General features: G+C 38.0%; 1 protein-coding gene across 2 annotated transcripts in view; it reads right to left on the reverse strand.

The window, feature by feature from the left end:
- LOC126285403 (oxysterol-binding protein 1) overlaps positions 1–14198 on the reverse strand; it is a 288641-nt gene that overhangs the window by 72005 nt on the left and 202438 nt on the right. For both annotated transcript variants that reach the window (XM_049984748.1, XM_049984749.1), the window contains one exon: positions 6200–6367. In XM_049984748.1, coding sequence (XP_049840705.1) covers positions 6200–6367 — 168 coding nt within the window. The remainder of the gene's footprint in view (positions 1–6199; positions 6368–14198) is intronic.

Here is a 14198-nt window from a genome sequence, read left to right on the forward strand (position 1 = left end):
CATTCTTCCCACACTCCAAACAGGAGTGGAACTAGAAGAAACCCAAATAACTGGTACAATGGGAAGTACCCTATGCCATGCACCTTATGGTGGTTTGCAGACTATAGATGTACACGTGGATGTAGATGTAGTTCAGGATATGACATCATAGACATTTAGATACGTGAAAAGATTCCACTTAAAATACCATGCAGTAAAACTTTGACATCAGGCATGACATTTTAATTTATTACTTCACTACTACTAACTCTCCTCACACCAAATTTTGCAGACAATATCTACATACAACGTACTTGTTTAAGAGACATGATGTCAAACATTGACATACATGAAAAGCTTGTTTTTGCTTGAAATGGTGCACAGAGTGCACACACTATATTCATCTGGTGTTTTATGAGAGCACTTTGTGACTTCCAACAAACTTTTAAGTGCAATTTCAAATCTTTTCTAAACTCTTTACAGTTAACATGCTTAATGTCATATTTAATGCATTAACTCAATCATAAAGTAAACAGACATTTGAAGTTTTTTATCCATGGAAGTTTGATTCTTTAAAGAATCAGGGGTTTACTGGTTATTATCTGAAAGATAATGCCAAAAACAACATACCAACTGAAATGCAATGTGTCTCAGTTAACAAGTCTCAAAATGTACCAGAAATTTACACAGCACTTAAAGAAAAGTTTTTGGAATTATAAAATACAATAAGAACATATATTTTGATGAGGAATGCATTGAAACTATTCTTGCAAGATGAGAAAAAATGGAAGATCTTACAAAATATAAATTGCAAGAAGAAACCTATTGCAAGCAACCCAAAAAAGACTTGTTCTTTAATAAGAAAGAAAAAGAAAGACTCAGTCAACCAAATTTTTAACAAAAAGGAAAACAGAAGACAACTGACCCCAGATGACTGTTCTCAAGCAAATATGTACACGAAGTTTATCAGTGAGGTACAAGACAGTCTCTAACAAATTTTCTGTGTTTCTTCTGGAGGCAAAAAAGGAGTATCATCATCACATTTTGTGAAAAAGCTCTTACACCTGTTTAACATATTGGCATAGTAAATTTAGGAGAAAAAGTTTACCAAAATATTTATATGTCACAATAATATACAATAGCTTATTTGCAACAGAACGAGAAATTGTTGTTGTTGTTGTTGTTATTGTCTTCAGTCCTGAGATTGTTTTAATGCAGCCCTCCATGCTACTCTATCCCGTGCAAGCTGCTTCATCTCCCAGTACGTATTGCAGCCAACATCCTTCTGAACCTGCTTAGTGTGTTCATCTCTTGGTCTCCCTCTACGATTTTTACCCTCCACGTTGCCCTCCAATGCTAAATTGGTGATCCCTTGACACCTCAGAACGCGTCCTACCAACCGATCCCTTCTTCTAGTCAAGTTGTGCCACAGACTATTCTTCTCCCCAATCCTATTCAGTACCCCCTTATTAGTTATGTGATCTACCCATCTAATCTTCAGCATTCTTCTGTAGCACCACATTTCGAAAGCTTCTATTCTCTTCTTGTCCAAACTATTTATCGTCCATGTTTCACTTCCATACATGGCTACAGTCTATACAAATACTTTCAGAAATGACTTCCTGACACTTAAATCTATACTCGATGTTAACAAATTTCTCTTCTTCAGAAACGCTTTCCTTGCCATTGCCAGTCTACATTTTATATCCTCTCTACTTCGACCATCATCAGTTATTTTGCTCCCAAAATATCAGAACTCCTTTACTTCTCATCTTATTTCCTAATCTAATTCTCTCAGCATCACCTGAGTTAATTCGAATACATTCCATTATCTTTGTTTTGCTTTTGTTGATGTTCATCTTATATCTTCCTCTCAAGACACTGTCCATTCCGCTCAACTGCTCTTCCAAGTCCTTTGCTGTCTGACAGAATTACAATGTCATTGACAAACCTTAAAGTTTTTATTTCTTCGTCATGGATTTTAATACCTACTCCGAATTTTTCTTTTGTTTCCTTTACTGCTTGCTCAATATACAAATTGAATAACATCGGGGAGAGGCTACACCCCTGTCTCACTCCCTTCCCAACCACTGCTTTCTTTCATGTCCCTCGAATCTAATAACTGCCATCTGGTTTCTGTACAAATTGTAAATCTCCTTTCGCTCCCTGTATTTTACCCCTGCCACCTTCAGAATTTAAAAGAGAGTATTCCAGTCAACATTGTCAAAAGCGTTCTCTAAGTCTACAAATGCTAGAAACATAGGTTTGCCTTCTTCTTAGCTTCTAAGATAAGCCGTGGGGTCAGTATTGCCTCACGTGTTCCAACATTTCTATGGAATCCAAACTGATCTTCCCCCAGGTCGGCTTCTACCAGTTTTTCCATTTGTCTGTAAAGAATTCGCATTATTATTTTGCACTCGTGGCTTATTAAACTGATAGTTCGGTAATTTTCACATCTATCAACAAATGCTTTCTTTGGGATTGGAATAATAATATTCTTTCGCCTGTCTCATACATTTTGCTCACCAGATGGTAGAGATTTGTCAGGACTGGCTCTCCCAAGCCTGTCAGAAGGTATAAAGGAATATTGTCTACTACCGGGCCCTTGTTTCGACTCAGATCTTTCAATGCTCTGTCAAACTCTTCATGCAGTATCATATCTCCCATTTCATCTTCATCTACATCCTCTTCCATTTCCATCATATTGCCCTCAAGTACATTGCCCTTGTATAGACCCTCTATATACTCCTTCCACCTTTCTGCTTTCCTTTCTTTGCTTAGAATTGGGTTTCCATCTGAGCTCTTGATATTCATACAAGTGGTTCTCTTTTCTCCAAAGGTCTCTCCAATTTTTCTGTAGGTAGTATCCATCTTACTCCTAGCCTCTACATCCTCACATTTGTCCTATAGCCATCCCTACTTATCCATTTTGCACTTCCTGTCGATCTCATTTTTGAGATGTTTGTATTCCTTTTTGCCTGCTCCATTTACTACATTTTTATATTTTCTCCTTTCATCAATTAAATTCAATATTTCTTCTGTTACCCAAGGATTTCTACTAGCCCTCATCTTTTTACCTAATTGATCCTCAAAGCTATCCATTGTTCTTCTACTGTATTTCTTTCCCCCATTCCTGTCCGTTGTTCCCTTATGCTCTCCCTGAAACTCTGTACAACCTCTGGTTCTTTCAGTTTATCCAGGTTCCATCTCCTTAAATTCCCACCTTTTTGCAGTTTCTTCAGTTTTAACCTACAGTTCGTAACCAATAGATGATGGTCAGAGACCACATCTGCCCCTGGAAATGTCTTACAATTTAAAACCTGGTTCCTAAATCTCTATCTTCCCATTATATAATCTATCTGAAACCTGTTAGTATCTCCAGGTTTCTTCCATGTATACCACCACCTTTTATGATTCTTGAACCAAGTGTTAGCTATGATTAAGTTATGCTCTGTGCAAAATTTTAATAGGCGGCTTCCTCTTTCATTTCTTACGCCCAGTCCATATTCGCCTACTACGTTTCCGTCTCTTCCTTTTCCTACTATCAAATTCCCGTCACCCATGACTATTAAATTTTCGTCTCCCTTCACTATCTGAATAATTTCTTTTATCTCATCACACATTTCTTCAATTTCTTAGTCACCTGCAGAGCTAGTTGGCATATAAACTTGCACTACTGTAGTAGGCGTGGGCTTCATGTCCATCTTGGCCACAATAAGGCGTTCACTATGCTGTTTGTAGTAGCTTACCCGCATTCCTATTTTCCTATTCATTTTTAAACCTACTCATGTATTACCCCTATTTGATTTTGTATTTATAACCTGACCAGAAGTCTTGTTCCTCCTGCCACCAAACTTCACTAATTCCCACTATATCTAACTTTAACCTATCCATTTTCCTTTTTAAATTTTCTAACCTACCTGCCCGATTAAGGGATCGGACATTCCACGCTCCGATCCGTAGAACGCCAGTTTTCTTTCTCCTGATAATGACGTCCTCTTGAGTAGTCCCCTTCCGGAGATCCGAATGGGGGACTATTTTACCTGCGGAATATTTTACCCAAGAAGACGCCATCATGATTTAACGATACAGTAAAGCTGCATGCCCTTGGGAAAAATTATGGCCGTAGTTTCCCCTTGCTTTCAGCCGTTCGCAGTACCAGCACAGCAAGGCCGTTTTGGTTAGTGTTAGAAGGCCAGATCAATCAATCATCCAGACTGTTGCCCCTGCAACTACTGAAAAGGCTGCTGCCCCTCTTCAGGAACCACACGTTTGTCTGGCCTCTCAATAGATACCCCTCCATTGTGGTTGCACCTACAGTACAGCTATCTGTATCGCCGAGGCACGTAAGCCTCCCTACCAATGGCAAGGTCTATAGTTCATTGAGGGGGTCGAGATGTTAATACCGATAACACCAAATACTCTGTCGACTTGCCTTGGAGCCATTTAGCTAGAGCAAGAAAGGCAAAGAAAAATGAAATTTGAGAGTAATAAGTAAATTTTTTTTTACATTGCTGAAAATAATAAAAATAAAATTAAAATTCGAAGATAAACCTCCATAAAACTCTTGTTGTGCTATACAGTTGTGACAAAAAAAAAAAAAAAAAAATCTTAAAATGGAAAATTTTAAGGGAGATATTTAGTGGAATTCAAGATAAAACCATAAGAGAAAGGAAAAATTGAAGAAATACAGAATTATAATGTTTTATACAGTGAGAGTCAGACATCATATGAAAATCTAAAGAAACAATACTTAGGTGGCTTAGATACACATTTTTCTCTCACAAAGAGAGGAAATTCTACTATGAATTTACAGTACATCCTAAAGATTGAAAGACATCCCAGAACTATGTTTCATTGAAAACATCCAAGAAGGCACAAACATTGGGTACGTAATTGAGAAATTGAATGCCAAGACAAAACTTCCTGGCAAAGCATTGTAAAACCTGTGGTTAAGCAACTTTATAGCTTGTTAATACTGGAGAAATAACCCAGACTTAGGTGGTGATATACAACAACAGTACTGGCAACTTACTGAAACTAACTGTAAAACTTTCAAATAAAAATATGCAAACCACACGGCAACCTGACATTTTGCATCAATCAATTATGCCCGAAACTAATACTGGTAAACACCCCACGTTTGCACACTAGGTAAACAGAATACAATTTGTTTACGATGTTTACGGAGTTTATAGTTTTGCTCCCTTGAAGAGCCTTCTGTAGTCGTTACCTAAGAAGTTTGCATCCTGAACAAAACTTTCTCTTGAGAACTTTTAACATTGAAGCGCGTCAACATTCGTGGATAATTTAATGACTATAAAGAATCTGCCTCGATTGCAGACAGAAACCAGATGTTGACCTAGGCTTCGGTGCAGATAACCACGCCTTCTTTGGAAAACACTAAAACTGGTCTGTATTACTGTTGGACCATGCCTCTTTAGGCAGTTTGTAGTTTTAGTGTGTTCCGAAGAAGGTGTGGTTACCTGCGCCGACACCTAGGTCAACATCTGGTTTCCATTTGCAATCGAGGCGGATTCTTTAGAAACATTAAAACTTTCTCTGTTCAGTGGATTGTAATATGTTTTGCATCATTAGGACAGTCATCAATAATCAAGAAATTCATTGTAGGTTTGTAACACCACATTGCTTGCAATTAAATACAATGGCGGGTAGACATACTAAGGTGAAGTGTCTTCACCCTGAATTTTGGTTTGAACACTGCAGTGCTTTGCTATGCATTGTCCTACTGGAACTGGCACTGGCACACTCTTGCCTTTCTTGAACCTTTGAACTAACTTACCCAGCCAGTTATGGGGGACCTATTCCTAACATCAACGCCAAACTACAGTGATACTTAAAACTTTTGGCACATACAAATCAGTGAGACAGAAGAAGCAAAAAGTAACAGAAAATCCTAAGACACTGAAGTACTCTTTCGTACTTTTGGGTTTAACATATAATTTAATTCTATAGTGATTACAATGGTTTTACACTGATTTATAATTAATTCTTTACGGATGTTATAAAATGAACATACTCACAACTATGATAACTATGATGCAAAAGTAGAAAGCAGTCTGAAACACAAACACTACTTCAACTGATTAGCGCTGAGAGAGGTCAAGTACATAATCACTTTAAGTGGCATAATTATCTCATGTCTGTATGTCAAAAACTAAGCCAATAGGTACAGCAACTTAAGGAATTATTTACTTACACTGCAAATGGTGGTGGTTGTGGTGGAGGTTTGATCCACACAGCCATTGCCTGTGGAGTTGGCCGTGCTGATAACCAGCACCTTGGTCTCAGTAGTGTCGTCCACCTCACTGCTAGAACCAGACGCTTCGTCTTGACCGTCAGAAGGAGGCAGACGTGTGTCGGAAACCTGTAAACATAAGAAAACTGTGGTACTTGATTTTGATAATGAAGGATGCTACTTTTTACTTTCAGTGCATATTTTTCCAACAGCTTTGCTTTAAATATCTATCTTTACTGAATTTTTAATCCTATTTCTTGTACTATTACAAAGAAGTATGAATTTTACCAATATCACCAGGACAGTTTTGAGGTCTGGTATCATATCAAACATGAAACAATTTTAGTAACCCATTTTAAAGATTAATTTGTGAAACTCACCATCACATTCAGTGTGTGAGGCTACGAAACTTGAATACCACCAAAAATTCATGCAATATTTATCATTAATTTTCAGCCTTAATCCCATAGGCTGTATGTGGTTGCACGAACATCTCAGTTCAAAGCCTAGATAAGAATGTATGCATTTAAAGTGTTAACCATAATTAAAATACCATATTCTGGAGTAGATATCTTTTGTTACTCATAACAGAAGGATTTTAAAATACTAGCCGGACTATTGCAGCTTACCTTATCAATATCATATGGAAAGTTGGAACAGATTTTAAATAATTTAGAAGTAAAGGCAGCAACTCAAAACTTGTTGAGTCATCAACAAACATTTAAACAACACTGGAAACTTTGCTAGCTTTCAGATAAATAAATCCTTTTTCGGGTTAAGAGGACACGGACACACACACACACACACACACACACACACACACAACAACAACAACAACAAGTCCCTTACCCAGTATGCTGAAGGTCTCACTAATGCCTTCACAGAGGGCACTATCCCACAAACCTAGTCCACAGAAATTCCTAAACCACGTCTTCACACCTCTAATTATACCAGTCCAAGACCCAGCTGTAAGGCAACACACCCTCATCCCCCGCAATTTCCAGATTAAAACAACTGAACCATACCTGCTGCCAGGGCTTTAACTATCTATCATCAAGCCTGTAAATGATGAACATCCTACCTACAATCTTGTCCACCCCTCTTGAAGTGGATTTCAGCACTCAGATTATATACACAATGTCCCAGTCTATTCCTATTCCATACCCACTCCCAACCCATGGCCACATGGGTCAAATTCCTGTGGAAAACAATGGTGCAAGATGTGACCAATTAATCTACCCAGCACGACCTTCTCCAGCCCCATAACAGGCTTATCCTATACCATCAGGGGTAGGGCTACCTGTGAAAAAAGTCATATTATATACAATCACTGTTGCAATTTCTGCACATTATTTTTAAGTGGGTATGACCACCAGCCAACTGTCCACCTGAATGAGTGGCCACCATTACACCGTTGCTAAGAGCACAGTTGACCATCCAGCAGAACACACTGATGAGCACTATGTGCTCAAATCCAATGGCTACTTCACAACCTGTGCCACCTGGATCCTTACCCTGGCACCAGCTTTCCTGAACTATGTTGGTGGGAATTATCCTTGTAACAGATCCTTCATTCTCGTAATTATCCTGCTCCCACTGCCCACCAAGTACCTGCCTTATATCGATCTCCACCTTTACCAATCGCCAGTCCCCTAGTACCACCCGTACTGCATGCGCGCGCGCACACACACACACACACACACACACACACACACACACACACACACACACACACACACACACACACACACACACACACACACACACACACCTCAGTCTCCTCTTCCTGCAATCCCCTTGTGTGCAGCACATAGTTACTGGTACCAGTGTGTTGCATTCTTATCAAGTTTACCTGCTGCCTCAACCTCCCTCACCCCTATCCCACCTACTTGCTGTCTTCCTCCAAGCTGCATCCACCATTCCCACACCCTTCTTTCTGTTCCCCATCTTCTCCCTTTGCCCACTCGAAACAATTCAATCCATCACACCAGTCTACTGCAGAACAGCAGTCCTGTCATTGTGTATTTAGTGTGTTATCTAGTTCAAAATAGGATTTGTCTCAAAGCTAGATAAGTTTTCAGTCTTGTTTACATGCCTGTCAATGTATCAATGGCTCTACTATTCTGTAAGCTGTTACCTTAACTCATATTATTTACCTTAGTAATAACATTATGAACAGTGGCACGACTTTGATAAGGGTAGTACATGGACTCTGATACAGTAATAATACACTATCCATAATGCCTTGAATTGCTTATTTTAAGGGGAGAGCTGTTACTGAATTGTTTGACTGATGGGGGCTTTTAAGTGCTATACCACCTACTACACTCCCCTGACTTAAGCCCTCGTAAGTTCAACTCTAGTTCTAAACTGAAGGAAACACTTCATAGCATTCACTTCAGAACTGCTATAAATTCGTCGGGCAATAGGCCGTGCCGCTCTAACTGTCAACACCTCTGGCACTGCTAAGAGTATCCTACGACTTCCACATCACTGACAACAGGTTATACACAATGCTGGTCACTACTCTGAAGGTAAGTAAAACTTTGAAACACATATCTATTTTGTACAACTTGTAAATAAATAGTTTCCACTAATAAAGTTCCTACCGTTGTAAAATGTTGACAGCAAAGTGTTTCTGAAGAAGAGAAACTTGTTAACATCGAGTATAGATTCAAGAGTCAGGAAGTTGTTTCTGAAAGTATTTGTATGGAGTGTAGCCATGTATGGAAGTGAAACTTGGACGATAAATAGTTTAGATGAGAAGAGAATAGAAGCTTTCAAAATGTGGTGCTACAGAAGAATGCTGAAGATTAGATTGAAGATCACGTGACTAATGAGGAGGTACTGAATACAATTGGGGAGAAGAGGAATTTGCAGAACAATTTGACTAGAAGAAGGGATCGGTTGATAGGACGCATTCTGAGGTGTCAAGGGATCTCCAATTTAGTACTGGAGGGAAGTAGTGTGGGGGGTAAAAATCATAGAGACCAAGAGATGAACACAGTAAGCAGATTCAGAAGGATGTAGGTTGCAGTAGTTACTCGGAGATGGAGAGCTGCATCAAACCAGTCTTATGCAATACAATATTGTTTTGGTACTCTGTAGCTGGAATCACCCAAAAAAAAATACTGCTCATCACATCTTTGATGTGATGCCAAGTGTTGACAAAGCACAGGTTTGTTTCCCTGTTAGAAACAAAATTGTTTTTAAGGTGGAAGTTTATGTACCCATTCAATAGAGTAGTCCTACATTAATCTATTATTATATTTATTTTATCAATATGTATTATTAGGGACAGTAAAACATGAAGAATAATCAGTACTACTGCAGTGGCAGCACTGTCTTGATCAGTGCTGACTGCTACCTCCATGCACTCCCCTGGCGTGTCTGTCTGGAAACTAGGTGATAAAACATTTGAGGAACGCCATGAGCTGTCCGCAGAAAGTTCAGAACAGAGCCACCAACAAGGGCAAATATCAAGTTTTTTGTCAACAAATTCACACAAAGAGATAGTGTGTTCAATGAGGAACATCCTGAGCAAACATTAACATCTGATGACACATTTGGAGCATTGAGGATGCAATTGTAAGAAGCCCATGTGCTTCTCTTCATCGGCTGAGTGATGACTTGAACATTCCACGAACACTAATATACTCTTCAATTTACACTGAAGAGAAGATAAGTGTATCATATACAGGTAATGCACCACATGGAGGAGGAGGATTATGCTATCCATAGGGAAATGCGTGCCAACTTTTGGAGAAACTGGATTTTGGAAACACGTTAGACAACTTCCTTTGTTTGCACAGGGTGAAGTTTCACACATTTGGTTTTGCGAACCATCACAACTGCTGGATATGGGCCGATAACCATCTTCACAAGATGCAAGAATGGGAAAAAAAACATCAAAACTGCATGTATGGCTAGGGACAACCAAGGCCAACTTTTATGGCCTATTCTTCTTTGCAGACAAACAGTAACATATCACAGTTACCTTGACATGCTTGAGCTTTTCCTGGAACCTCAAGTGGAGTTTTATGGAATTCTGAATTCAGTTGTGCACTAACAGAATTAGCTTCTCCTCATTTTGCCCTCATTCTTTGAGATTTCCTCAAATTCATATTCCTTGACAATAGATTAGTAGAGACTCATTACATATGAATGCTCTTGAGGTCACCTGGTCTTAGCCCCTTTGACTTCTCCCCATGTGATTACGTCAATTTCAATATGTACAGGGTTGCTATCAGTACCCTGTGTTGGCAGCCTTGTGATAGGACTGAGGAGGCGATTAACAGCATCACTCCTGATCAACTATCAACTGAGCCTTGGTGAAAACAGTCTCGCTGTGCTGACTTGCAGAGTGGCCATGAATTTTAATGATTTCAAATGGCTCATGTGTGTCCTTGTTGTATCCAATATACATTCTATATTAAACATCATTCATTAAAATGAATCTTAATTTTTGGGCAAACTGTCTTTCTTGAAAGTATTTGTCTGGAGTGTCTTTCATCCTGAAACTGCTTTTGAGAACTTCATTAAAATTTATTTAGATGTGGTATTCTTGTTCTCCTCTTATAAAAATCAATCGTAAAAGCCAACCTATCAAGAAAAACATTAAGTGGTACACAGATGAACTTACCAATACAAGGGAAAATATGTTACCGTTGTACCACATGTATAAAAATTCTCAAATATGGAACGGAGCAGAAAGATGCATTGTACAAAGCATATCTTGAATGTAAGAGAACCTACAGAACTAAGCTTATAATGGCAAAAAGAACAGCAAGCAAAAGATATATTGAAGGGGCTCTTAATAAGTGCAAAGCTGCATGGAATGTTGTTGCACAATAGCATTGCAGGAATGATGAACATAGCATAGCTCTTGACCTGGATAAAGTTAATCGTTTTTTTCGTGGACTCTGTAAGTGATATTAGGAACAAAATTGAAACAGCAACCATTAATGCACGTGATCTACTTAAGCAATAACAACCGGCAAACAATACCTTTAAATGGAGGACAATCGCACCCACTGAGTTTACAAAGGTAGTGGCAAAGTTCTCAAACTTCAAGAGCATGGACTACTCTTGGTTGTCCAATTACAAAAATAAAAAAAAAACAGTGCATATAATTAGTGAACCATTGGCCTTTCTGTTAAATAGGTGTCTAGAGTTTTGAGTCTATCCAACAACTCTAAAAATATCAAAAGTTATCCCAGTGTACAAAAAAAAGGGGACAAACATTATCTCCAAAATTACAGACTAGTTTCAATAATTCCCATTTTCTCAAAAATATTTGAATCTCTTATTTATAACCAACTAAACTACTACTTTGAGTCACATAACTTACTCCCTACTAGTCAATTTGGCTTCCGCAAGGGAAGAAATACCACCACTGCTGTTCCTTCAATTGTGAATGAAGTAATAACAGCCTTTGAGAATAAAAATAAAGCCTCACTTCTTTTATGTGATTTAAGTAAGTCATTCAACTGCATTTCTCATATCTTACTTGCTAAACTCAAATTCTATGGTGTACAAGACTCTGCATTGGCAGTAATTGAATCCTACCTAAACAATAGGAAGCAGTTTGCCTCTGTCAGAAACAGAGACTCTCAATTGCTAGAAGTTAAGACAGGAGTCCCACAAGGTTCTGTCCTTGAGCCCTTCTTTTTTATAATTTCAGTCCATGATTTACCCCATTGTATCCCCAATACTGTTATTTGTTATGCTGATGACACAACTAGCAGCACTAAATTGGTTCTTATCAAATACATTGCTTTGCAATCCTGATAAAAACCAACACATTATACTAGGCCTGTCAAAAGAGGTAGAGGTGAAAGCAGTTAAAATTCTAGGAATTCATGTGGACTAAGTTAACATGGGAAACACACATCAACCATACCTGCACAAAATTGTCTCAAGTTACGTATTGAATGTGGAAACTGAGGAGCCTGGTGGCAAAAGAATATTTAAGAGTTATTTATTTTGGACTCTTTCAGTCACATGTAGGGTATGGACTGCTGATATGGGGACACATACTTCACATCACTGAAGTTCTAAAAATTCAGAAGAAAGTGATAAGGGCAATGAGCAATTCTGGTAGATCAGAGCACTGCCGGCCACTGTTCATTCAGCTGAAAATATTAATAGTTATTAATCTTTATATATACGCCTCAGCATTGTATGCAAAAAACAATATAGCAGATTTTGAAATGAAGGAAAACATACACCATCATAAACCAGAGACAAAACAGAATTAGACATACCTAGGCACAGGCTGACAAGAACAGGGTATTCCCATCTAATCAATAGTCTAAAAATACTTAATAAACTTTCATTTTCTTCTCGGTCGGCTCACATAAGTAGCTTCAAGCTACTAAACTGGTTACTAATCAATCCTTGTTACAAAATAACAGAATTTATGAATATAAAAATCAATCAACATTAATTTTTAAGGATTTCATTGTGCGATGTCACTGAATGTATTTATCTTATGTTATGGTGTATGTTATCAACTATGGGCACTCTTTGAAATGCTCATTTAGCTTTACGGTACTATTCAAGGAAAATGTTATATGATATCCATGTAAATTGCCTATTCCACCTCAGGTGGTCAATGGTGAATAAAGAATCTGAATCCTGGAGCCAAAGTGACATACATTCCATTTTTTACCTTCCACAACCTATTCCTCTCTCCTCTCCTAGGTAGGAATCACCCGTTTCAAAAACTAGGTTAACTGTGTCGCTCTTATATGTGTCTTCTGACAGAACTACACCTATTGCCTCCTGACGGTAAAGAAAGGCCAGCAATGTTGTCTCATAATTTATTCTCATTTACAATTCACTTTCAGCAGAACTGAAAAATATGAGCAATGAACCCCAAGCGTTGAAATCCATTTTGAAAGTTTCCTTATGGCACACACTTATTTTGTACAGGGTTCCTTGCAATAGTCGAAACTTTTCTCCTTAATGTGTTATTTATTCACACATTCCATTGCAAATTTTGGGTTCTTACCAGTACTTTAAATATTTAGTTTATAATTTTTCTGATCAGTATCCAGTGAACTATGTACTGACTCATTTGTAGACCAAGTAGCACAGTCCCACAAAATCTAGCAAATAAACATATTGAGAAATACATATATTGTGTAAGAAGTTGTGCACTACTGTTTTCCAAAGAAATTAATTGGTAGAGGTGATTAAAAGCACGTAAGCCCTGGGTCACAAATGAAACAAGAATATCTTGCAAAACTGAGAGAAAAGATTACTTGAAGTTCAGGATTACTGGAAGGAGCTGCTAATTATTTTAAAAAAAAATTAACATCCTGTTTTGATTCACAGACCATCAACAGGTGCACTAAAGCATTCACACCATAATATTAGGCATTATAAAACCACTGTCATCAGATAACCAAATCCATGAATTTGTTACTGTTATCATAAAGTAGTATGAATTACATCGTTAGTCATAAATAGTGTCACAGACAGTGAACTTTTTCATGTTAATCAATAGAAGCATTAACACTAGGAATGTCTCTGTTGACGATTTAATTTATATTATTACCCAATGCCAATGATTTTATAACACCTAGTATTATGTTTTAAATGCTTTTATGAAACCTGATGCTGGCCAATGGACCAAAACCAGCTGTTAAACAAATTTTGTCAGCAGCTCCTGGCACTAATCAAGACAGTCTTCAAATATTTAAAAGCTGTGGGGCACCACCTTCTGAAAATTAAAGCTTACTTGACATCAAATGACGTGGATGATAAGAGAGTTGAATAACACTACAGACTGTACTGTTGAAGTCAAGAAATGCCATCAGAGCCAAAAAGGGTGCACTTTCAAGGAGGAGGAGGGAAAAAAAACCTCTTCCAGCAACAAGTCGAGAAGTATTTGCAACGTAGTAAGAAAAATAAAACTACAAAAACAAATCAAGAAAATGAATAAAATAAGAAA

The sequence above is a fragment of the Schistocerca gregaria genome, chromosome 8 (genome assembly GCF_023897955.1).
Source record: "Schistocerca gregaria isolate iqSchGreg1 chromosome 8, iqSchGreg1.2, whole genome shotgun sequence".
Lineage (NCBI taxonomy): Eukaryota > Metazoa > Arthropoda > Insecta > Orthoptera > Acrididae > Schistocerca > Schistocerca gregaria.